Source organism: Parasteatoda tepidariorum, chromosome 12 (genome assembly GCF_982258835.1).
Source record: "Parasteatoda tepidariorum strain Cologne lab strain chromosome 12, Ptep-v5.0, whole genome shotgun sequence".
In the NCBI taxonomy this organism is placed as follows: domain Eukaryota; kingdom Metazoa; phylum Arthropoda; class Arachnida; order Araneae; family Theridiidae; genus Parasteatoda; species Parasteatoda tepidariorum.
Window position 1 is genome coordinate 19,122,966 of NC_141766.1, and position 27,174 is coordinate 19,150,139.

Here is a 27,174-nt window from a genome sequence, read left to right on the forward strand (position 1 = left end):
TTAATAAATAATTTTATTTTCACAAAATGGCCATGTTTGAAAAAAAAAATCATCCAAAAATGACATAAAATAATTTACATTTTCGTGGTATATTCAATACCATTCATCCCAAATAAAAAAATCCTTGCATCCAACGAAAGCTATATTTATTGTGAACATGATGTCAAAATTTAAAGTAAATTGGTTGATATTTGCACTGTTTAGAGATACAGCAAGTAAAGGAAACAGAGTTTTGAGTGAATTACGTTCAAAGTTTTATGATTAGAAATCCATATAAATATATGGAATTTTACAACAAATTATAATGCATCATACCAGATCCATAAGATTTTCTTCTTCATCATTTTCAGCAGTTTCAAGTGTTAGGTTTACCCCTTTTTCTTGTCGATTTTCCCTCCTCTGACACATCATATGTTTTCAGAGTAGGTGTCGAAATTTTGCAGTTATCTTTATTTTGCGCAAATTCTTTGGCTGCTAGGCCTACATGTATTTATAATTGTTCCAAAACTGTCAATAAACTTTTGCCACCTTTATTTGAAATATTACAGCTAAATTAGTTGCAACTATTCATATTGAAAGTACCATTAATTCATTTTTCTTGCATAATTTAAACAAATTATTTCAATTAAATAGTTAAAATGATAGTATTTTACTAAAACTTTTTGATAGGAGTGTTCAAACATTACACCAAATTCACTTGTTCATGTGCCCCGCAGTGGACTTATCGTTAAGACACGGTTCCCAGCAGATTACCGAAGTCAAGCATCACTGGTTGCAGTCGTATGCGGGTAAGTGACCACTTGGATCAGTCTGCACAGGGACCGAGGGTGTGCGGTATTGGTCCTAGTTAAACTGTTCTACCTTAAAGTTCCCGACTGCGCATGCAGGTCGTCGGGTTACCGAAGCGGGGCTGCCATCTCCTCTGAAGAGGATCAAAATTGAAATGTCATGTGTTTGGATCATCCTCAGGGATATTTCCCAAACCGTCGCCAATAGCCCATTGAGTAACTCTAGTGCAACGCAAATGAACAACAACAACACTTGGTCATGTATGTCATAGCGCTTTCTGCGTCGCTTGTTCTATAAGTATATATTGTTGCAACTTTCAAATTTTTACGAAGTTCAATTTATTACCTTGGTATAATAATCTTAAAACGATAAACAATAAAAAAATGCCAAAAAATTTCCTCCGTTTTTCTCAAATTTGACTGTGTTGTTCCCCATCAAGATCCAGTTATAAGAGTGAAAATGCTCTATCAGATAAATTAAAGAACATAAATCGGCATCAAATGTTAATTTTTATGTGAAAATTTATTCTGGTAAGTTAACCAAGTAAATAAGCTTAACATTGGCCTTTACGAAAACACATTCTCTGATAGAAACAAGTAAGATCAAATTTTGATTGTAATAAATAAAAGTTTTTCAGCTCGTATTTGGAATTAAACTAAAAAGAATATCATTTAATGAAATTAGGAGATTCCTTTTGGGTATTTTTATATCTCACTTTGAAGAGCATCTGTCGCTTTACTGTCGATGAAAGATGTGCAGAGTTCTTTTGGTGATGATGGACTGACGGAATGAACTTCTTCTGATATCGTGGTCAACTCAGTACTGATAAACTTTTGAGTTATGATGACCGGTCCAGCTTTCATTGGTGAAGTAGAAGAGGGTGGCAATAGAGCAGTAGTTGAAACATCATCAGTAATCGAACTTGTAACCTGTGGTTTGCGTGGTTGTGGAGCTGCCGCTTCCAGATCACGAGGCTGTAAAAGCAGTTATTTTAATTATTTCATAAAATAAAAGAAATATATGAGCAAATATTGATTAATTTCAACGAAGTGAGGTCCCAAGGGATTGGTTTTCGATTTGATATTGATTTCTTATCCTTCGAACTATAGAAAAGACATTTTAACTATAACAACGAACTATAGAAAAGACATTTTATTTGATTACCAAGAAGATTCAAGTACAAATTCTCTTCAAAACACATTGTTGGCAATGATGAGAGATGCACGAAAAAAAAATTCTTGCAAAAATTACCGTTCTGTATGGTAGAGAAATTTCTGGTAAAAAAGACCCTCTTAATTCCGGTTAATAAATCCGAAATATACGTTAATTAAATCATAAATTTACTAATGTCTCTGCTTATATGGTAACGGTTTGCCGAAAATTATAGTTCTTATTACCACACATTTAACTAAAAGTACAGAACTGAAAAGTAAATTTAACAGAAGAAATGGTTTGTATGTGCTTTAAGGCATCATAAATTTTTATTACATACTATAAAACAATATTTTAGTTAATTTTACGAAATTCATAACTAAAAGCATTTGGGGGAAAATTACATGGATTTTCTGTGTTCCCATAGGGCAGTGTTTCCTAAAGTATGGTACTCGTACCCCCAGGGGTACGGGAACAGTTAATTGGTGGTACGCGTTCTTAAGCGAAATATCTTGCAACAAACGAAAATTTCAAAATTTTTTATTTAAAAGCAAAGCTATCCATGAAAACTTACGATTACGTATTTTTCTGCCGGCTATTTTTCGCGGAGTTAACAGTTAGTAATTAGTGGCGTCAACAGCCAGTTGTGATTTTTTACTTTTGTGCATTTTTTTTTATCACAACAATAACAATATCATCCTTCTCACTGATGCAAATAAACTTATTAACAAAAATTTGTACCAAAAAAAACAACATATTTTTAAAAAATACATTCATTTTTTATTAGTGGTACACAACGATACGAAGCATTTAGAAAGGGTACACAAAAGTCATAAGTTTGGAAAACACTGCCTTAGGGTCATAAACGCGGCAAATTTTGCCATATTCTGGTTGTTTTGATCTTTTCTCCGTAAGGCCACGAATAGACTGGATGTTTTTATTCTCCAAGAAGCTTCTAAATCCTAGAAGCTACCAAGAAGCTTTTACATCCTTAAATAATGAAATCTATCGCAGTAAACAGTTAATCATAGAATTAATTGAGGTGCTAATTCTCTCAGATTTCGAATTAGCTTGTGTATGTCCTATAGATATATGAATGAGTTTAACTCCTAAAATCAAATACCTCAACGGTAAATTGAGCTCCAAATCTTTTAGTCTACAACTTGGTCAACCAAACACAGAAATATATGGAAATAGGTAATCAGTTACAGCATAAGTAGTGATTTAGTGTTAGAGGATCAGTAGCAATAGAGGTCGTAACAAGTGATGAGTAGAAAATGGATCAATAACGGTTAGAATATATTGATTATTTGTTGAAGGTCGTAAAATGTCCATAGATATCAACTCTCCAGGAGGAATTGAAATAAGAGTTGGTTGTAGAGGGTGTGAAGGCAAGTATGATTTTCACCATTAATGCATATATGACAAGAATACTCGAAACTAACAGTATCTGTAAAGATACTCCTCCAGAAGTATCTCTGTCGAAGAAAATCATAAGTCTTAATTGTATTTATAAAATGATCATGAACTTTAAGTAAGTAAGTAGTTTAGATTTCAAAAAGACAGGTATAAATATTATCCTATTTCGATTGTACCCATCCTTATAACAATAAAGTCTATTTCGAGGATCTATATAAAAATTTTGATACCTTTTACTGATTTTTTCAGGATTAAATAATCAATTATTTTTGAAAGGGCTTGATCATTTACCTGTAGTTCCAGAAAGGTATTATTGTTTTCAAGGAATCTATAGACAGTGAATTATGGCATATTAGAAAAGTTTCTGGGCTTGAGAACTAGTATTTGTATGAGAGGGTAATATTTCATTCTTTAAGCTAACAAGTTCTGGGTTTGTTTTTAACATAAAGGCAGGTGGGTTTTTTTTACCGTCCAGACCGAAAATCTTCTGAAATATTTTGTTTTTCCAGCAATGTGAACAAATTTAATTGAGTATTCACTGAAAATCATTAACCAAAGAGTAGTTACATCAGTTGATCTAACTGTATGTTTATATTTAGTTATAGGTTTGGTATTAGTCAACTCTGCAAATTTATGATTGTGCAAATAATGTTTAAATGCTAAACACTTTTATACAAGGCTAAAAGTTCTAACTTAAGAGCTTGGTATCATTTTTCTGATGACTTTAAGCTTTCACTAAAGTAAGAAATAGGCAATAAATTTTTATCAAATTTTTGGAATACAATAGCAGAAATCCCATGGATTGAAGCGTCAGTATTAAGGCAAAAATATTTATCCTAATGAGGAAAGCGTCCAAGAGAATGATTAAAGAAAATTGTTCTTAGTTTTTTGAAAAAATTTGGAGGAGTTTCAGTCCTATCAAATGTTGGTTTTGAAGTGGTTAAATTTATTAACGGTTGAATAAAGGTTGCGTAACAAGGAATTAGATGGCGGTAGTAGCCACAAACACCTACAAATTATTGAAGTTGTTTATATTTTGAAATAGGAAAATAAGTTATTTAACAAGATTTGATTTAATTTGGGTCATATCTAGGGCTTCAATATGGAAACCTAAAGAGGTCTATACTACTCTTGTTGAAATTAAAGTTTTTTTCGGGAGAAAGGGTAATATTGTATTGAGCTAAAACGCAAGAAGCTTAGTCAATTTTTCAATTGTTTCTTCAAAGCTATTTGCTTCAATGACTAAATCACTTTAACTGGAAAATATTCCTGAGATGTGAAGTTTAGTTCATCTAAGAGAGAATTCATGAAAGGTTGAAATGCTGTTTTAAATCCGAAGACTAGTCTTCTAGTTTTAAATGAGACAAAAGGAGTGGTAAATGCAATTATAAGCTATAGATCTCTAAGTAGGCTATTTGATTTGCTAATCCACCCTAAGTAAGTCCTGTGAGCTGAAATATTTAAAGTTACATAGGTTATAGATTGTAGAAAACTTCAGAGGTGGGTAGGCCGAACATTTAATAGCTTTATTGAATAATCTAAGGTCCAATGCAGACCTATGTTTTGGCTTACCATCGGCATTGGTATCCTTTTCTTAAACTAAAACAAGAGGACATGATTATTCACTATTAGATTTTCAGTTATATTAGCTGCTTTCATTTCATTTAACGGTCTTTTAACTTAACTTTCTAATGACTTGGGTATTAGGAAAGGAAATGTTATGACTTAAGGATACATTAGGTATAATTTAATCTCTATGGCCTTAAGTACTTAATATTTAAGAAATTTGCATAATTTCTCAATAATATTAAGTGAATAATATTTTGTTCTGAAGTTTCAAGTTGATATAGAGGAAAATATTCAGGCTTAAGTTTGTTTTTAAGCTTATTTAAAATTTCCTGACAAGCTTGAATTAAATTCACCAGTTCAGAAACTTCTACCTTAGTTGAATCTTTATTTTGAACCCAAGAAGGGTGAAACAATTTACCAACAGTCTGACTTTTGTTTAGACGCACATTTGAGTCAGAAAATTTTTCCATAAAAATATAAAAATTGAATTTGGTAGAGTGTTTACTAAACAACGAAGTTTCAATCTTTTTTTAAACTGATAAAGAGATGGGAATGTTTGAATGAAATCGTTATTAAATTCTGGTTCATAAACCTAATATGTATTATCTTTGATAGGATTTAGTATGTGGCGTAGGGGATTTTATTGTCGACCATGTCAACCTTCATCTATCAAAAGGTATCTCTTGACGGAATCAAGTTAGCATATCTTATACATTAGGGAATTGGTATTTAATATTTTTAGTGGTAGTTACGCAACGTTACTCCCCTTCGAATTTATCTTTCATAGAATTCGATGAGCAAATACCATTAGTTGATTAATGCTGTTTATTTATTTTTATATAATTTTTGCTCAATAAATTTTTTCTTCATTTTTTGCTCATAGCATTTTGCTCATATTTTTTTTCTTCTATTTTTTACAGCATTTCGCTCATTATTTTTCCCTTCATATTGTTTATTGAACGGAAGACTTCATTTTCATCATTGGATGTTTTTTCTTTGAGCAGTATAGTTTTAAGCAAATCAACTGTTTAATGTGGACCATCCATCATTGTTGGCAAGTTCATATCACGTCCGGGTCACCATTGAAGGGGATTTTATTATCGACCATGTCAACCTTCATCTATCAAAAGGTACCTCCTGAGCGAATCAAGTTAACATGTCTTATATGCAAGTGATTGGTATTTAATATTTATAGTGGTAGTTTCGCCACAAGTACGTGTACTTGAACATATACAAATATACTTGATAAGACATTCTTTATAAAAATGATTACATTTTAAACAAAAAGCACATTATTTTTGTCTATTATTATTGGTAAGTTCATATCTGTAACTGTTATTACTTTTGCATCGATTATCATATTTATTATTATTGTGAAAATGCATGCGAGTTTGAAAATTCTTATGATGTTGATGCTTAAAAAATCCGGAATCGGAGTAAAATTTTTTCTTCAATGAACTTTTGTTCTTTAAAGAAGACAATTCTTCTTTCAACGTTTTTATCTCAAGGGAAAGCTCTAACCTATCTGTTGATTGTTTATCAGATTTCAAAATGCCAGTTGAAATTTCAACTTCTTGAAAGAGTTTGACCTTTTTAACAGCTTCATCATAATTAGCAATTTGAGTTTCAAGTTTCTTAGACAAGTTAGTTTTAGACAATGCTGGTTTAACAAGTTTCTATCATTGAAAGCATTATTGCCTACAATATTAGGATAAGCTTACTTCATTTAATTTCCCAATTTATGTGACAAATTTTAAAAAAAAGTTTCTGTTGGCAAAAGTTTTAAACTGTTCAAATTTTCTAAAAAAACTTCGCCCCTTTCCCTTTGAAAAAATTCTCTGAAATCAAAAACAGCAAAATAAAATCAAATTCAATAATAGAAGAAATCAATAATCAGATAAAAAAATAACCAGAAAAATCCTTATTCATGCTAAAGTAAAGAAAAAAAAATTCTTAAATGAATAAAATAATGTCTCACATGTAGATTGAATTGAAATATTTTCACGTCAAATTATCTTATCATTATCACCCCGTATGATCATTTACACTCCTTAAGTCCTACGCAGCGACAAAAAGTGAAGAAAAAGAATATTTTCTTTAAATGCATCGTCAATCACAATCTAAAACACATTGAAGAAGACCGTTCCTAAATCGACACGCATTTCCCAAATAAAATATCTCTTCGAAAAATCACAACATAAGAGGTGGGAAGAGAAAATATCCACTTCCTGTTTTGCATAAATCACTTAATCGATTCAAAACACAAACTGTAATCCGCACTCTAGTTTCTTTCCATCGTATAAATTGTCGATCATTTTATGGTGAGGTAAAACGGATTCCATTTAATTCGTACAATATTTTCACAAAACAGTAAATCGAAGAAGATTCATCGTAAGTTGATTTCTCTATGAGCATTGAACAAGTTCAGGATAAATCTCCATTAATGTATAAAATTAGCGAAGCATTTTCGCTTTCAATTAAAGCAAAACTACTGTTTAAGCACCAGTATATCGTATTAGACTTCGCGATTTTAAGACGAAGACGGGATTTAGCAATAACTACAATATAATATATATATATATATATATATATATATATATATATATATATATATATATATATATATATATATATATATATATATATATATTATTAAGTTTTTATAAAGTATATAACGATTATAAAATATGAAGAACGGTTCTCGCAGTCAATCATGGCGGACACGAGAATTAAAAATATCAAAAACCGCTTGAAATTAAAACGAAACTCAGTGGCGCGACAGTAGGGCCAAGGCCTACGTGCCCATCTCAGTTTTCTTGACCTTGGGCTATGGGGTGCAGGAGCAGATGTGCCGGTCAGGTGGTCAACTGAATGCTGAACCCTCAGTGTTTAGTTCCCAAGCATGCTTGGTACTCATTTATCGAACTGCTGAAGGGATGAAAGGATGAGTCAACCTTGCCCGGCCCGAGGATCGAACCCAGGACCAGTTGCACGGGAGCGCGAAGCTCTACCACTCAGCTACCGGCGAAAGGTGATTATTATAAATGCCTTTTACTCTCAGCTACCGGCTGAAAGTAAAAGGCATTTATAATAATCATCTTTCAATATCGTGTCCCTTAATGTTTAACCTCACTGACCTTTACAGAAAAGTTTGCTATAAGGTGATTCTAGATTTCAGTTGAATTTCTAAATAATAAATAGTGATCGGTAAATGATTCAGATGCAACGGAATATTGCGAGATTACTCACCTGTGCAGCATTGTTCCTTCCCAATCCAAGTTTGTATTCTTGGTACTGAGACAGAACACAAAGAAGAGCATATACCTAATAATAAAAATAAATAAATAAGATTGTCCGTTAAATATTTCAAGAGATAACGTAGTACAACCAGCAATTTTTCATAAGAATGGAAGGTGAATTACTTAATTTCGTCAAAAAGTATTTAAATCTACACTGAGGTAATGATTTTTGGAAAATTTGCAATAAAATATGGATTTATAATAAGTGATAAAAGTAGAAAAGTAGAAGGTGAATTAGTTAATTACGTAAAAAAATATTTAAATCTACACTGAGGTAATGATTTTGAGAAAATATTCAATAAAATATGGATTTATAATAATTGATAAAAGTAGAAGGTGAATTATTTAATTACGCCAAAAATACTTAAATATACACTGAGGTAATGATTTTGGGAAAATTTGCAATAAAATGATTCAAAATAAGTGATAAAGGTAGAAAAGTAGAAGGTGAATTATTTAATTACGTCAAAAAATATTTAAATCTACGTTGAGGTAATGATATTGGGAAAATTTGCAATAAAATATGGATTTATGATAAGAGATAAAAGTAAAGCATTCCCACAACAGCTAGTTGCTGACCAAGGGGTCATGGAGGTTAGCTTCCACAATTTCGTGATGAGGACAATGTGTTCAGAGTTGTGCATCTTTTCCCAGACAAGGTAAATTGTGCATCTTTAGCTCCCAGACAATCTAACCCATTGAACCGAACTTGGATTAATACTTCTTCCTCATACTAATAAAAAGTTAATATTTTCTGTAAAGTAAATGGTTCTTTTTAATAACAAATTGCATTATTAATTTTTCTTTACATTTTACATACTTTTAAATGTATCTTCGATACAAAAAATTCTAATTTTTATTTCATTATTTGGTAAAATCATATTTATTTAATATTATTGGCTTTTATGATTAAGCAATTAAAAGTAGTTTATACGGAAACTAATATTTTACAATCCCTAATAAAATTGGGAAAGCATTCAAAATAAAAATAAGGAGAATATCTTCAGGTACTCTAAAAAAGATTGCTGTATAATGTGAACGTCAGCTGGACATTTTTCGCCAAAAAGGTAACCCTTCTACAAGTTTTTCTTTGAACAATTTTTCGCAGCCTGAACAATGGTCTAGCTATCTCTACCCTAATGTATTCTTCAAAGTTTGGAACAGTTTAAAAACAGAAAAAAACTATACTTCGGCTTAATAAGATCTTGATTTATGTATTCGAAAACTAATATTTTACAATCCATTACAAAATTAGGAAAGCATTCAAAATAAAAATAGAGAGAATATCTTCAGGTCCTCTAAAAAATATTGCTGTATAATGTGTACACCAGCTAGACATTTTTCGCCAAAATAGTAACTCTTCCACAAGTTTATCTTAGAACAATTTTTCAGAGCCTGAACAATAGATTAGCTATCTCTTCTCTAATATGTCCAAGTTTAGAACAGTTTTTCTTAAAAAAATAAAAAACTATACTTCGGCTTGATAGGGTTGATCTTGATAAGGTTAATACAACTATATGTTCAAGTCTATAATTATTTGGCATTTTTAAGAAAAATACAGTTCAGCTTATATAAAGTAATATAAGCTCTATTTGAGTATTGCGTTTTTTGAAATTATCCTATCGCGTATTTAAATCTATTCCCGAAGAGGTTAATATCTTTTTTTGAAAAGAAAATGGTAATTTAATTCTTGAGAGAAATAAAATTTGCTTGGTATGAATACAAAATGCCTTATTGATATTCTGTCAGTTTTGAGCTTTTAAAATAAATGTTTAAAGTCAAAGTAAAAAAATACCATGGTCTTTGTATTCAGATCATAGTTATTTAAAAGAAGAATTTTAAAGCACGTTATGTGTATAAAATTTTATAATTTGTTTTTATTTCTGGTTATAAAGAAAATGGTGAGAAATTTGAAAATAAAAAGCAAAATATTACCAATTATTATTAAGAAACCAATTTTTATATTAATTTATGTAAAGGGTACTTTTGAAAATGCTTATGAAAGTGACAGAACTGATAAAATCTGAAAAAAATTGTATTTTGTCTATGGAGAAGAAAAATTGGTTAAATTACCGTACTTTATAGTAATGATTTAAATAACTACAATTCTGTACAAAAATGTAAAAAAAAATACGGTATTTGAACCATTCATTTGATTATTTTTCCCCTCATATGGTAACCGTTAATCGGAAATTCCGAGTTTTATAATTATAATTCTTTTTACCATAAATTTAGTAAAATATACATAACTAAATAAATGTTTTTTATGCCATACAAGGGTTTAATGATAAAATTTTATCACAGATAATAAAACCATATTTAATTCTTAACTTTGCCAAAATCATTACCAAAGCACTTCGGTACAAAAGTACCAAGCTTCATAGAGCTAGAAACACGGAAGATTTTTTTAGATTCTGGTAGTTTCTATCATAATTTTTTTTCTCAGTGTAGTTAGGCATAATAACAATTTTTTCAAGTAGCCCTTAAATGGATTATTAAATCTAAATCAATAAATGAACATATAGTAGGAGATACAGTAACTACGAAAATTATTTTTTACCTATCTGCAGATTTTTTTGCTCAAATATTTCACCTAAATATTTCACCTGGATAACATTATTTGATTTATTTATAGCAAGGAACAGTAAAATAAGGGACAGCCCTGAGAAATTGTGGAAAAGAAATATTCTTCACATTTAGTAAAAAATTACAGTGAAAATTAACTTTTACAAAGAGGCATCTATTTTACAGAAGTAAAACGGAATGTTTTATGAATATAGTTATATATATTTTATTTGACAACCAGCATAAAAATATTTCACAAAAATGGAAAGTACTGACGGAACATTACTATGCTGTCGTTTTGATTTACATTTTCCCTTTAGCGGTGTTATGTTTTGGAATTATGTATATACTTCATTTCATATATTCTATATATAAAGATTTTTTTCACTCTTCACTATGAGTTATTAATAACAGGATTTTAACGGCATTTTCAAATTTTATGGCAGTTACGCCGCTGGACTCACGTTCGTAAGAATGGGAGCTCAAATCCAGCCGGCCGAACACTCCCCGCGTGGTAAATGGTGACTGGTGCACGTTAAATCTGTCGGGTCGCGAAGTCCTCCACTTTCCCATAACAAATTATACTTCTGGGGGTACTGAGATTGATCGTTCTCTGGTTCAGGTCAAAACTACGCTCTGTGGATGAATGAATGGATGTATGAATAGGTCCGCTCTATAAAAGGGTGTGAAGCATAGGTATGGCAGAAGTAGAATACTTGGCCATAGATACTTGGCCACTGGAAAACAAGAACAATCATTCCCCTCCTCTGCCTTAATGACCGACAACAACAGCATGGCAGTTACGCTATTTAGAGAAGCAGCTTAATTTTTAGAAAATTATTCCAGCTTTAATTATTACTTCTTTATTAAAGATAACGTACAGAATGGACACAAAGCATTTCGATAATATGAAATAAATACTTACATTTTTTCAGAAGCATATGTATTTTGATTAAAGGCTTCGATATCAACTAAAATGTATTAATATTATGAAGACATACCTTTTATTGCTAAACGCTGTCGAAGTCTTTTAGATTTCAATGAAAACTAAATACTTACTAAATATAAAATTAAAGTAAAAATTTCAGTATTTTTATCAGTATAACGAAAAGAAAAAATATTGATTTTGCAAAAAGCATAAAAATAAAATCTTACGTTGACAGCACAAATTAGAACATCAGTGACGAAAACAACTGCAAGAAAAGGTTCTGTGATCTGAAAACAAAATGTTTGTCATTGATACAAATTAGTAATTTCAAATAATAGTATTGATGTTCATAATTAATGAGTATAATAAAATACTTACAGCGTCTCGAATGAGATAAAAAGAAACCATCACATCTATCAATGTTGTCATAGCTACTGCAACTGTCCAAGGCAATAGAAGAAACCTATTGTTCTAATTAGAGATGTATTTCATTAAAATCTATTCAATCATTGCTTAGACAATATATATATATATATATATATATATATATATATATATATATATATATATATATATATATATATATATATATATATACATATAAATATATATTACTTTAATTATTACTTTAAAAACCTTGTTTTCAATAATAAGGATAATTTAAATAAGAGTAACACTCCAACAAATTTTTCTAATATTGTTCAATCAATTAAGGAACTTTAAAATTTTTTTTTAATTACTCCCATAGACAAAGCTAACAATAACTATGCAATCTTCTGTAAAAAATTCTATGCTGAACTTTTAAATACGGAATTAAAAAATAGTAAAAATTTTAAACTTAGTAATTTCAAAAATAATAATGTCATTAAAAAAATTTTTAGCTTTATATAAGAGATTAAAAATTAAAATTAGCAATATACAATTTCCTTACTTAATTATCAGTTCTAAATTTCATAAAATTCCTGTTAAATTTAGAACTATCACATGTGGATCTAATACATATCTAACTAAACCTGGCACTATTTTCTGTAACTACTTAAATAAAATTATTAACAATATTTCAAAAGAAGGTTTCTCTTGGATTATCACTAATAATCAACCGATTTTAGAATTCATTAAACATAATAAAATCAATTCTATTGCGACTTTTGATTTCCAGGATCTTTTCAATAGCATTCCCCTTTCTAAACTAAAAGATGTTCTTTTGAATTATTACTATGATTTTAAAAATATACTTTGTTGCGATTTTGATTATTGGGAAATTCTGATTAATTTTCGTCTTTTTAATAATTATCTTAACAATGGAAAGGATATTTTTCTTCAAATTGATGGAATACCACAAGGATCTAATTATTCATCTCTCTTAGCTAACTTATTTTTCCATTATTATGAAAAAAATTATACTCTTAGCATTAAATTTGTTTTTAGATATATTGATGACTTAATTATCTTTAATTTTCAAGATTATACTATTTTATTAAATGATATTTACCCTGAGGAATTAATATTGATTCGTAATCATGATGATAATGTTAATTTCAATTTTTTGGATTTGGTTACTATTAAAGATGAAAATATCTGCTTTGTTGATTTATACGATAAAAGAAATGATTTTATTTTTAATATAAATAAACTAATTATTTGGAATTCTAATGTTTCTAGGAGCATCTATTTAAATGTCATTATAATAGTATATTATAATAATTGTACCAAATTATTAACTGCACTGTAGTGTTTTAATAATTGCATGTTTTGCACGAATTTATAAGCAATACTTTTATATTTAAACAAACATGTAATGGGTTTTAATTCAAGAGATTTTTCATATACTTCCAATTAGTATTTATTTTTAACGTATTGCATTACAGTGTTAACCAATTGATGCACGAACATAAACAAGTGCAAACCGGTTTCAGCAGCCTAAGAAACAGTAAGGTTGTACAGTATTACCTGATAATTAAAATTTTACATGAAATCTTACAGTGCGTCTAATTTATATATATATATATATATATATATATATATATATATATATATATATATATATATATATATATATATATATATATATATATATATATATATATATATAGATAGATAGATAGATAGATAGATAGATAGATAGATTATTTATTTTTAATAAAATACATTAAAAATAGAAATATAATACATGGTATGGTGGCAAAGGATTAACTTTATAAAATAACTATTATAGACAACAAATAATTTATTGTATTAAATAGCTATTAACCATGGGGTAAACAATTAACATAAATAAATTATTCAGAATTATAATAAATAGTTTACTTGATTTAATGACTATTTAAGGAGATAAAAGCTTGATTTAATGAAAATCTATGATTTAAGTTAACAGATCTAAATGGAACTTAGTTATATTACAAACCCGATACATGAGCTGGTTTTCGTGTAACTGTAATGCGAAAACTATTTCAACGCATTCAAAACTTATACGGAGAATAAAGTTCTGGTAAAATTATCGCACTGAAGGGCTATAACATTTCTGGTAAGAAAATTATAATTCTGGTTAATAAAACCAAAATTTACGATGTTTAAATTATTCATTTGGTAATTTTTCTGTTTATATACTTACGGTTTTCTGAAGAGTCTGGTTTTCACAATTATAGTTCTGAATGGCACACATTTAGTAAAAATACAAAACTGACAAGTAAATGTGACCGAATTAATTGTTTTTATGCCATGCTCTAAAGTATCATGATAAAATTACCAAATTTTATCGTATTTTATAAAACCATATTTCATTGTTAATTTTGCCAAAATATTTACCAATTACTGTGCTATCTGATGCTCCGATACACTCAGAAAAGCGGTAAATTTACTATATTCTGGTAGTTTTGAGCGTACAATTTTTTTTCTCGGTGTGAATTATTCCCATAAATTTAATTAACAGGGAACAATTTATTACAATCCTAATTTATTATTACACTAAAAAAGACAATTCGATGAGATGTCGAATTTAATCATCCTGATTACATTTTCGTGAAAATTAATTAATCAGTTCTTAATTAATTTGTCAAATTTAAAAAAAATAAACTAACTAATCAGTTCTTAATTTCAAGTTCACATATATTTGAGACTACTTGATACAAAATATGATACGCATATATTTTATTACGTCGAAAATTTAATTTAAATTTAATTTTCACTTCTAACAAATTGATTAATGCTTATTTGATTTTTTTACAATGTCAAGGTAATCAAAATTTTTACTTTTGCAAGAAAGTCTTTTTAGCCTTCTCAATTAAGTAGGTTGCTAAAATCTATGAGAATCTAGTAAAAGAATCGTCAGTGTAGAGAACTACTCCATTCTTATCATATAAAAGAATTTTTAAATCCTACTTATAGTAAATACAAGTTTGAAAATAAATTATTAGGGTAGAAAATGCTAAAAAAGGGAGGAAATTTGAGAAATGAAAATACAAAAAAAATTTCTATCAAATTCGGCGCAATCACTTAAGATGCTTTAAAATAAGTAAACCTTTTTTTTTAAAAGTCTAACAGATCAGATTTAAAAGCAGTTTTTTTTACGTCATTTATTTACGTAACATTAAAAATTAATTTGAGTCGTTTACTAACGCTTATAAAAGCTTAGTGGAATTCTATAAATCTTGAAACTTTCATTGTGAATTAATGATGATAAAAAATTTAATTTTAATTAACATAAAATAGATGACATGCTTTCTTGTATGCTGGCACGATTTTTCATATTCACAGCTTGTCACAAATTTTTTTTTACAATTTTGAGCAGCAATTTATAGCAATTAAGCGTTTTTTATTTTAAGATAAAAATGCTTACTAGAATTGCTGCCAACTTCTTTATAGTATAAATAATTCTGGATCAAATTATGGTTACGGTATTATATTTTGCAATAAAAATGGATTTTATGGATGGTGCACCCTACTTTAAACCGTAATTTCTACTGGAATGAATGTTATTTTAATGGTTTAAATTAATTTTGAATAAACCTACAGTCCGTGGCCAATTTATTAGACGCACTATAAGATTCTATGTGAAATCTCAATTATCAAGTGATACTACACAGCTTTATTGTTTTTGCGCAACTGAAACCGGTTTGGACTTGTCAACGTTCGTGCATCAATTGATTAAATTGATGGTAAATTCGACGATCTATAATATAAATTCGACGATAGGCTAAATCAGACGATATATTGTATAAATTCGAATATTTGTAATATCAAGCATTATATTAGTATATTATAATAATTAGATCAAATTATTAGAGACAGCGTAGTTTTTTTTAATAATTACATGATTTGCACGAATTTATATGTAATACTTTTATATTTAAACATACAGTAGAGTCCCGATTATCCGAGTTAATGGGGACCGTAACAAACTCGGATAACTCAAAAACTCGGTTAAAGCGAAGAGTATAAAAACGGAAAGAAAAAGAGAAGGTATATATGTAATATATTTAAGAAATACGAAATGTATACGAGTATACCACATACAATTCATATTATAATTAAAAAGCTTACTTAAAAGCATTTAAAAAGCATACTTTAGGAGAATTAAATAGTTTTTACTTAAAAAAAGTCCTTAATCGTTTTTCGGTCTACGTAACTTTGGCGCTTTTCTGTAGTAATATTTCGCCTTTTTTAGGGATAACAGGAAGGCTGGTGTCGCCTCTTTTTGTTGTTCTTTATATTCAATAGTACATTCGATAGCTTTTAGTCCATCTGTATGAGAGATTTTTATATGTTGATTTTAATAATCACTATCTTCATCATCTTCGCTAGATTCATTATCATTATTGACGATATTAACGATGATTTCATCAGACCAAGTTGTTGGATTTTGGTTTTCTGAGTGTTTGGAAGATAAAATTCAGATTTATCTTTCAGCGGTTTTTTTAAAAATAAACTAGAACAAAGAAAATCCTTGAAATATTTGATAGCTCGGTTAAAGCGGAAACTCGGATAACCGGGGCTCGGATAATCGGGACTCTACTGTATATGCAATGGGTTTCTATTCAGGAAATTTTTATATGCTTCTTATTTGTATTAGTTTTTGGCGTATTGCATTATACAATGTTAACCAATTGATACAGGAGCGCAAACCGGTTACAGTTGCGTAAAAACAATAGAGCTGTATAGTATCATCTGATAATTAAGATTTTGCATAGAATCTTATAGTGTTTCTAATAATTTGGTCATCGGTAAATATATAAAAAAAAAACGTATTTGTTTCTCTTTTCTGAGATAATAAATAAGAAAAAAATCTTGCTTCAATGAACCTAAGAGGAATCGTGTTTTTACTCGATAACTTTGCCTAACATGTTGGCCAAGATAAGAGCTGTTGAAAAGAAAAAAATGGTAGTAAACTCACGTGGGATTTTATCAACACTTTTATATTCTTTGAAGTATTTTTTTACGAGCTTTTAGCTTTTTTCTATGTTTAAAAAACAGCTGGGAGACATATAAAGGGGAAAATATATCAGTATTATATGGAAAAATGGTTTTTACTATAGAATAGACTATTAAACAGTTAGTGTAGAGAATCATGATTAGTTTTAAAATATGAAGCGATAGAATGCTAACCATATACAGTTTCTATAATTAAATGTCTTTAATAACGAAAACATACATGCATAAACGTCTATAGAATTCAAAAAAGAAGAAAAGAATGAATGAATAGAGAAAGGAGAATAAATAAGGTCAAAGGGGAAATATGCTATAGAATACAATTAAAGTTATTCAAAAATAAAATAAATAAAACAAAAAAAAATGAAATAAAAAAGGTAAGCAAAAGTTAAAACAGAGAAAAAATGAAATACCAAGTAGAAGATCATAAGTAAGATAATCAAAAAAAAAAAAAAAAATAAGCAGGAAAATTAGTAGTTTAAAAAATAGAACTGAAGGAAACAGTAGAAAAAGAAGAAAAAAGAAATGGTAGATCATCGAAAGCATATGAAAAATAAATAAATAAATAAAATTCGTTAAAAAAAAGTGATTCAAAGTCAAGTATTTTGTACAAGATAATGACAAATGATGTTTTAAATTTGAATTAAACGAATTGAAAGTTGAAGCTGATTCTCAGACTTTTATTTAACCTAAACTAAACTGAGTGGAGACCTACTCTGCCAGTTTTCTGCTAAGCAGATGTTATGTACTCATTTTATCACACAACTGAACCTTTTGGTGCACCTCTTTTTTAAAATCTTTTTAAATTGAAAAAAATACTGCGTTTATTTTTTTAAATTTAGATTTTTTTTGATATTATAATGAAGCCTATTCATTCAGTGTCAAAACAGAGAATTACTTCTGTTTTTTGATACTGAAGTCTGTGTCACGATGTTGAAGAAGGTACTTCACTTCCGAAAGTATCTAAATGATTGTATGTCTCATTGCTTGTGTTTTTTTCATGTTGTTTTAACTTTATGTAAACATAGAACTAAGTAAACTAATCTTTGGATCTTTTATTGTTCTTTACACATGAGAAAAAAGTACGTATATCATCTATAATAAAAAGAAGAGTATGTCTGTGTCTTTTATAACTTCAAAAACGTTTGTTTTATCATTTTGAAATTTGGACAAAGGCTGCAAGGGCCAAATTTATCCCCCGGTTCAAAAATAAGTTTTAAATTTTTGATTAGTTCTTTCAGTAGCGCTGTATGAAAAATGGAATTTTTTCATTGGCTTAGAACTCGCCATTAATAAAAGCGAGACTGCTGACAATTTTTTTCCCTTCAAATATTTCTCATACATCAGTGATATTTGCTAGCTTATAGAAGTCCTTAAAAAAGGAGTTTTGGAACGCAATTTAATATTTAAATATTTTTTATTCGTTATGTCAGATAAACTCTTTGATCAACATGAACATGATAGCATTGGTGGGTAACGATAACAAATTATTTGGTTTGTTATTTTTTATTTTGATATTTTTTCATGTTTCCTTAGTAGACCTTTTCCACATTTGGTGCGGAGATTTTCCCGGTCGCTGGGAGAGGTTTTGATAGTCTCTTTTAAAGGTTATCTTCCACACTAAGTCTATTGAAAAAATTTCGTACCTTCCAAAAATGGTCGAAAATAGAGGTGGTCTTTCCTAAAAGTTTCACTGTATATCTAAGGACAATATGGGTAAATAATTGTATAACTAACCTTATATAGTCCAAGAAGCATAATCATAGAACAAATTATGCATGTACCGGATAAAACAACCATTAGCAGGCAAAATGCTAGCAAAGCTGTAAAGTAAAATACTTATTAAATATGAAATAATAAACCATTTACACATATAATAATAAACCATTTTTTATATAAATAAAAGAATATGCATAGGAAAGATTCTACTAATGTAATATTTAATTTGTAGATTAAATTTGAGATTATTGCCAGTATCGTCAATATACTAAGAACAAATTAAACCCATACGAAATCTATTTATCTAATGCATTCATTATTTTTCATTATTGTGTCTTCATTATTTTTTCTTACTTAATCTCATGATCAAAGATTTTCGAAGTTCATATAAAAATTCAAACATAGATATTCTTTTTTAGCTTGTAAATATTATTTACTAATTAGTAATTTCTGCATTCATTTCAAAAATACTGATTGAAGCCATTAACCTAAAAATATTGAACATGTTCATTCAAATAAATGAAGCAAATTTGTCAATTTAATGAGAGCCGAAAAGCAGTTGTAAACTAGAAGCAATGCATTTGAAGTAATTATTTCTGAAATTAACGACGGAAATTAAAACTGGTATATAAGAGAGCGAGGAATTCAAGCCTTTCTAAGAATTCTAATATTGTTGTGCGAATCGCTGTATAAGTGTGGTAAAAGGGGGATATCAATTTTAGATCTGTCAGCACTTTCCTATGAATTCGTAGCTGCTGTTAATGAAATTATTAAGAATAATAGAAGAGCGCTCTGAATAATCATTTTCTACCACTTAAGCAGCTTCACATTATTTAATTCTAAACGCAGATCACGACTTACATTCACTTTAAATTCCTTCACGTTAATTGGTTAATTATTTACACTGCCATGCAATTGAAAATCAACTTAGGTACTTTACGATAGATTTCTAGAAAAGCCTTAGCTTAACAACTGCCTTCTTTGAATCGCTAATAGTGTCAATGCTAAAATAAAATTTCAGGAAAGTAATAATAATTGACTTTAAAAAAAAAGAAATGCTTAAAAATCTCAATTTTGATCTTTTTTATTGCACGGTGAGGGACACACAACAGGGTTTTTTCACAGACTACTCCAGATATTGATCCTCTAATTTTAAAAATTATTGAAGGAAATACAGTTTATTTCAATGTTTTGATGCTCTAGAAAGTAACAAGAAAGTAAGGAGAAAAATCAATCAAATAGATTTTGAGACATATAACTGTCACCACTCGTATCTTGTTTTTATTCCAATAAAAGAGTAAACGAATTTTGTAAGTAATCCGCTCTGAAAAAAAAACAAGAAAAGAACTGTATAGTGAACAAGAAAGTGAGGAGAAAAATAAAATCGAATGGATTTTAAGAGGTATATTTGTAACCACTCTTTTGTTTTTACTCCTATAAAATAGTAAAAAATTTTGTAAATAGTCCGTTCTGAAAAAAAAAAACAAAACAGTATGGTGAGCAAGAAAGTGAGGAGAAAAATAAATCAAATAGATTTTAAGATGTATATTTGTTACCACTATCTTGTTTTTATTCCTATAAAATAGTAAACAAATTTGTAAGTAGTTCGTTCTGAAAAACAAAGAAACAGTATGGTGAGAGAGAAAGTGAGCAAAAAATAAATCAAATAGATTTTAAGATGTATATTTGTTACCACTATCTTGTTTTTACTCCTATAAAATCGTTAAAAAATTTTGTAAGTAGTCCATTCTGAGGAAAAAAAAAACAGTATAGTGCACAAGAAAGTGAGGAGAAAAATAAATCAAATAGATTTCAAGATGTATATTTGTTACCACTATCTTGTTTCTATTCCTATAAAATAGTAAACAAATTTGTAAGTAGTTCGTTCTGTAAAACAAAAAAAACAGAATGGTGAGAGAGAAAGTGAGCAAAAAAATAAATCAAATAGATTTTAAGATGTATATTTGTTACCACTCTCTTGTTTTTACTCCTACAAAATCGTTAACAAATGTTGTAAGTAGTCCATTCTGAGGAAAAAAAAACAGTATAGTGCACAAGAAAGTGAGGAGAAAAATAAATCAAATAGATTTTAAGATGTATATTTGTTACCACTATCTTATTTTTATTCCTATAAAATAGTAAACAAATTTGTAAGTAGTTCGTTCTGAAAAGCAAAAAAACAGTATGGTGAGAGAGAAAGGGAGCAAAGAAATAAATCAAATGGATTTTAAGATGTATATTTGTTACCACTCTCTTGTTTTTACTCCTATAAAATCGTTAACAAATTTTGTAAGTAGTCCATTCTGAGGAAAAAAAAACAGTATAGTGCACAAGAAAGTGAAGAGAAAAATAAATCAAATAGATTTTAAGATGTATATTTGTTACCACTATCTTGTTTTTATTCCTATAAAATAGTAAACAAATTTGCAAGTAGTTCGTTCTGAAAAACAAAAAAGCAGTATGGTGAGAGAGAAAGTGAGCAGAAAAAAAATAAATCAAATAGATTTTAAGATGTATATTTGTTACCACTCTCTTGTTTTTACTCCTATAAAATCGTTAACAAATTTTGTAAGTAGTCCATTCTGAGGAAAAAAAAAACAGTATAGTGCACAAGAAAGTGAAGAGAAAAATAAATCAAATAGATTTTTAGAGATTACCACTCTCTTGTTTTTACTCCAAAAAATAGTTAACAAATTTTGTAAGTAGTCCGCTCCAAAAAAAAAAAGTAGTATGGTGAGCAAGAAAGTGAATAGAAAAATAAATCAAATAGATTTTAAGAGGTATATTTGTTTTTACTCCTAAAAATAAACTGCTGTTTGTAGAAAATGCAACACCATGAAAGAATCATCAGAATCAAATGAAATTTAATGCAGAAACGACTTGTACTGATACAAATAAATGATGAAATTTTCAAAACAAAAGAAACAAATTAAGCGTCCGAAATCAGTATTTGGTGCAGCCACCACGCGCTGCAATAAGTGCTGCTATACGACGTGGCATGGAGTCAAACAGATGTTGAATATCTGCTTGAGGAAGAGAATTCCATATCGCTTGTATGCGCAACCAAAGTTCGTCTTTGGAAACTGCAGGACGCGGATCACGAGTGAGACGCCGACCAACCATATCCCACACGTGCTCAATAGGCGACATATCCGGCGAATAAGCAGGCCAAGGAAGAAGTTGCATGCGTTGTGCTGAACAGAAGTCTCTAACAGTCCGCGCAACATGTGGGCGTGCATTATCCTGCTGAAAGATAGCTCCAGGGATGCCTTGAAGGAAAGGAACGACTTCGGGCTGTAGCACTTCACGGACGTATCTGTTGCTATTGAGATTACCCTCAATTCGTATCAAATTGGATCGTCCATGATACGAAATCGCACCCCAGACCATAACTCCGGGTGTTCGACCACTATGTCGTTCAATAATACACTCAGGAAGGCAGCGTTGACCGGCATAACGTCTAACACGAACACGGCCATCATGGGTCCACAAATTGAAGCGTGATTCATCTGAAAAGACAACTTGGTGCCAATCAGCTCGCCAGTCTCTGTGCTCAAGAGCCCACTGCCGACGCAGCCGTCGATGATCCGCCGTGAGGGGAATCCTGTATAATGGCACCCTTGCACGCAATCCACGGCGCAGCAGACGACGACGAATTGACGAAGCCGACAATTGTACACCTGTAGCAGTAGACCAATGTGCTGCCAGCTGCCTGGAGGAAGCTGTGCGATCATTCACCGCCATGCGGAGCAGGTGTCGATCATCGCGCTCTGACGTCACCTTCTGTCGTCCAGTGCCTGTTTTTCGAGTTGTTCGGTGCTCGTCGGTCCACTGCTTCCAAACTCGCATCACTGTGGAACTGTTCCGCTGCATACGAGCTGCTATTGCGCGATAGGAAAATCCTCCTTCTCGAAGGCCGATTATCCTCCCTCGTTCAAACTCCGTAAGTTGCTTGAATTTCTTATTCTTCCGTCGTGGAGGCATACTCAGGTCTCACTAAACGTTTGCCACTAACAAATAATCATAGACTATTTTCAACGTCCCGCTACAGCACTTTATTTATACGCTTTCAGCATCAATTCAGAGGGCGCTGCGCGCGCCACGCACGCGCGATGGCTCTGAAACTTTATTAATTTGCATAATATCCTATAATTGACATTTGCTGCGAATTTCATTTGATTCTGATGATTCCTTCATGGTGTTGCATTTTCTACAAACAGCAGTTTAGTTAAAAAAATTTTGTAAGTAGTCTGTTCTGAGAAAAAAAAACAGTATGGTGGTATTCAGTTTTACGAGGCTCTAGCTCTTCGCTCACTATTATATTTCTGATGCTATAATGCGTGTTCAATTTTCATTAAAGCAGCCTTTTAATGATACTTAGCATAAAGTAATGATAAGTGTTTAACGATTTTTCCATTGGTTATGGATGGTCCTATCATAAAATGTAGAGGAAGTTTTATATAATAATGAAATTTTTAACTTGAAAATTGGATGGAAATGAGCAGAAAACTACCTGAAAATAACAATGCAAAAATCTGTACAATGGGCTTTGTGCATTTTCTGCCTTGATCACAAAATATGCACTCCCAAACATAGACGAACTCCAAAAGGAAGAGCCATGATGGCAACCTTTAGTATTCAAAAATTTATTTTTATTCATTTATTTCCTTTTTATTAATTTAGCATATTTTGATGAACGTTTGTGGTAATTTCATTGTAGTATTTGAACTCAACTTATTTTTAGTCAGTATTTTTCGAAAATGTATCACCGAAAACAAGCTGAAAAACAACATTAAAGCATTTAAGTAACGCCACGTGACCTTGTTAGTCTAAATTAACTTTCACTGCATTATTAATTAAAAATTTGGAGTTGTTTCAATTAATTAGCATTTTGTTTTAAGTAATGTTTAAAAATTTTTTTTTTTTTGAAATTCGATAGAAAAATAGATTAAAAAAGTCGAAAAAGCATAGTGATTATTTTTTTGTTTATGGCTACTATGGGATACAAGTATTATATATCTGTTACTTGAATTTTAAAATTTGTTTCTTTTGATTTTAAACACACGCATACATAGGCATTTCAAACGAGAACAACGTTGCTAAAATAAAATAGAGAATAAAATGCTTGGCGAAAAATATCATTTCTCTAAAGAAATGTCAATACAGGTTGAAATAATAGTTTCAGAATATATATACACTTACGCGTTATTTGCTTGATTCATCGATTTGCATTTTCTGTAATGTAAATTCATGAAGAACAACATTGCCAGAAGAGATTTAAAAATCGGTTTCCTGCAAACCTCATTTTCATAAATATTTATATAGTAGATACATTAAAATGAATCGCGCGCTGCAGATAGGTAAACTTTTGAGATTGAAGTTAGTGCAAGAATTCTAGCAAAGCAAGACCATATCAATAGAATAAAAACAAATCCACGTCAATCGAATAAAATCTTCGTAATAAGAGTTACGAAAATCGTTTGAAAAGCACCTTGATGGCTGAAAAGTGTCAGGTCATATGTGTGTGAAATTGTTTTGTAAAATTCGTATAAAAACGTCTAGGTATCTTGAAAACAACTACTGATTTGAAAGAATAAAAGAAAATTACGCTCTTTTTCTTGTGTTTAGCTTAGGAAGTCATGCTCATCAAGTTTTATTAAAGATTACACAGCTGGTCAAGAGATGGCACTGCAAACTTTGAAAAAAAAATGAAGGAATGTTTTTTTTAAAAAATAATTATCTTTGCTACAACGAAGTTGTATAGTCTGAGGGCAAAAATAGCAGACACCCAGATTTCAGTTGGAATGGTCTAACATGCAGCAAAAACATTATAGTTACACTTTTCAATCAGCAGCTCCATCGGCTGGTGGTTACTAATTGCGAAAAATAATGAGATTTAAAAGAATCGTACGAAGCAAACCGTATATTTACCGTTGTTTTTTTTCCCTTCCAAATTTAGAAATTGGGAATTTTTATTGATGTTAATAACTTTTTCTTTCACTCAACTTCTCAACTTCTTGATGTCAACTTCTTGAATATATAGAAGTTGGAAAGCTCATTTCTTTTTTAACCTTCCCTTCAACTATGTCTTCTGTCAAAAATAAAGAGGCGATATATAAGAAACTTAACTAAAACAGTTTCTCAATTTTTTTTACAAGCCAACAAATAAGCCGTTTATTTCGAAAGTTTTGCTACTTAACTTTTCTCATAGTAAGTGTGTTACATTTAAAATAATAATAAACTATAGACATTTGTAAATGTTCCTTAGTATTTGCTGCATAGTTACAGTTCAAAGCCACAGTCATTTTAAAATAATGTTAACAATTTGTTTAACAATAGAAACAGTGCTTTGTGGAAGCTATTTTCGGTACTTTTATACGTGATATTTAATAAAAACAAATATAAACCTCAGTGACAATTTACAGAATGACATTAGGAAAAGACTGGGCCTCTTACTGAATAAAATGAGGATTTGCAATAATTTTCCATAAAATGAAATTATCATTAATCGGAGAAAGAAACATTTGTGAAATTACCGTACTTGTTTCGTAATGACATATGGTAACAATTTAACGTAAAATCTGGTTTTCAAAATTATAGTTTTTATTAAATAATCTCAAGAAACTGGAGCTGTAAGATATTGCTTACTTCATTTAAAACTTCATTCTCTTCAAAAATATATAAATTAGAAATAATAGTCAACTTGTTTTAAGCTGTCAAAAACAGGAGCCCATTTTCAAGACTTGCCAGATATGAATAAGAAGAAACAAAAGTGATTTGAATTATAAAACGTAAAGTTGTCAACGAAAAATGGAAAAAGAAAGGTGAGAAACAAAACTAGATCATTTGTGTTTTATCTCATTTGATTAATACGGAAAAATTCACAGGATCTAAAACTTTGTCTGCATAGCAATGTGTTATACTATTTATCCATAAATTTTTTTTATAATTTTTGATCTATTAGTTATATTGACTAGGGAGAGGCTTTATTAGATTTAGTGCAAAGAAATACATCATAACAATATGTCACTTGTCTAGATAGTTAAGTTTCACACTCCGTCATATTGGGTCACAGTTATTGAAAAAATTTGCCCTAAATTATTGCTGTTTTCAGTTATTTAGGAACGGGTCTCCAAGTTCACGAAAATATTATAAAAAAGTTGAATCAGTAGCCATAGGTCAGTGAATTGATTTTGTTTCTGCTATATTTAAGGCTTCTTTTCCAGCAAATTTCATAGATGTCTAGTTTTGACAGTTAATAGCTTTTTAAGCTCTACAAAAGTTCACTTTCTTTCTAATTTGAGGTCGGAGATGCCAAATATCAACCTAACATGAGTTTATTTTTTTAGATACCGTCATTCGGGGCTACTTTGTGCAAATTCGAATTTGGCATTTTTCATGCGCTGCTATTCAGTATTATGTTTATTTCACGTTAAAAATATGTGGAATTTGAAGATAGAAGTCTCTTCTATTACTACAAACATTTTTTCGAATTTTAAAACAATCTCAGAGTGTGTTTCGTTCATCTAATGTCAACAACTTTCCGAGGACGTCGGATGTCGAAAAGTGTGCGTGGAAGCTTTAGCTGTGAAATGCAAAGCGTTGATAAAACAATTGTCGTAAGTGCAAAATTTTTTATTTATATATTAATAAACAGTTATATCATGTTAGCGTTAAAAAAATTTTAAATTTAATAACAAATAAACGGAAAATGAAGAAAAAAAAATGCACTTTGGGACTACTTTGTGCAAAGTTTCATTCGTTTTTTTTTCCGACAGAAAAATGGTCAGACGATATAAAAAAATACCTGGAACGAGAAACTACCGTGATTACACTTTAGAAAAGCTGCAACAATGTTTGCAAGCAGTTGCTGGTGGTATGTCGATTGCAGAAGCTTCTCGGAAGTACAAAATCCACAGAAATACTATCTCTAATAAAATTCACAAGAAACGCGTGAAATTTCCTGGTAAACTATTATTTTTCCTATTATTTTTCTTCTACAAAGATTTTTCTAATGAATTAATCAAACGATTTAACACATACAAATATATTTTATAGGACATCAGGTGATTTTGACAGAAACTGAAGAGCAAGTTCTGTCATGTTCTTTCAAGGATGTTATGTTCAAATTTAACAATATTATAATTGTTAATAAATATGTAATAATTATTATTTTTAAAATTTCATCCATTTCAATGTTTAAAAATGTATATGGTTTTTTTTTTAAACTCAAATGTTTTGAAATAAACATTCTTTTTAAGAAAAAATTCTTCAAAAAAAATGGTTTTTTACGCTGAAAATTATTTTCAA

At 29.8% G+C, this 27,174-nt stretch overlaps 1 protein-coding gene across 1 annotated transcript in view; it reads right to left on the reverse strand.

Annotated features, from left to right (window-relative positions):
- Positions 1 to 343: 343 nt before the first annotated feature.
- The window catches only part of LOC110283119 (uncharacterized), a 320,471-nt gene continuing 293,640 nt past the window's right edge, over positions 344 to 27,174 (reverse strand). The window contains exons 3-7 of the mRNA XM_071188214.2: positions 18,883 to 18,968; positions 12,100 to 12,192; positions 11,949 to 12,008; positions 8,179 to 8,253; positions 344 to 1,763 (exon numbers count right to left, since the gene is read on the reverse strand). Of these exons, the coding sequence (XP_071044315.1) occupies positions 1,494 to 1,763; positions 8,179 to 8,253; positions 11,949 to 12,008; positions 12,100 to 12,192; positions 18,883 to 18,968 (584 nt within the window). The 3' untranslated portion in view covers positions 344 to 1,493. The remainder of the gene's footprint in view (positions 1,764 to 8,178; positions 8,254 to 11,948; positions 12,009 to 12,099; positions 12,193 to 18,882; positions 18,969 to 27,174) is intronic.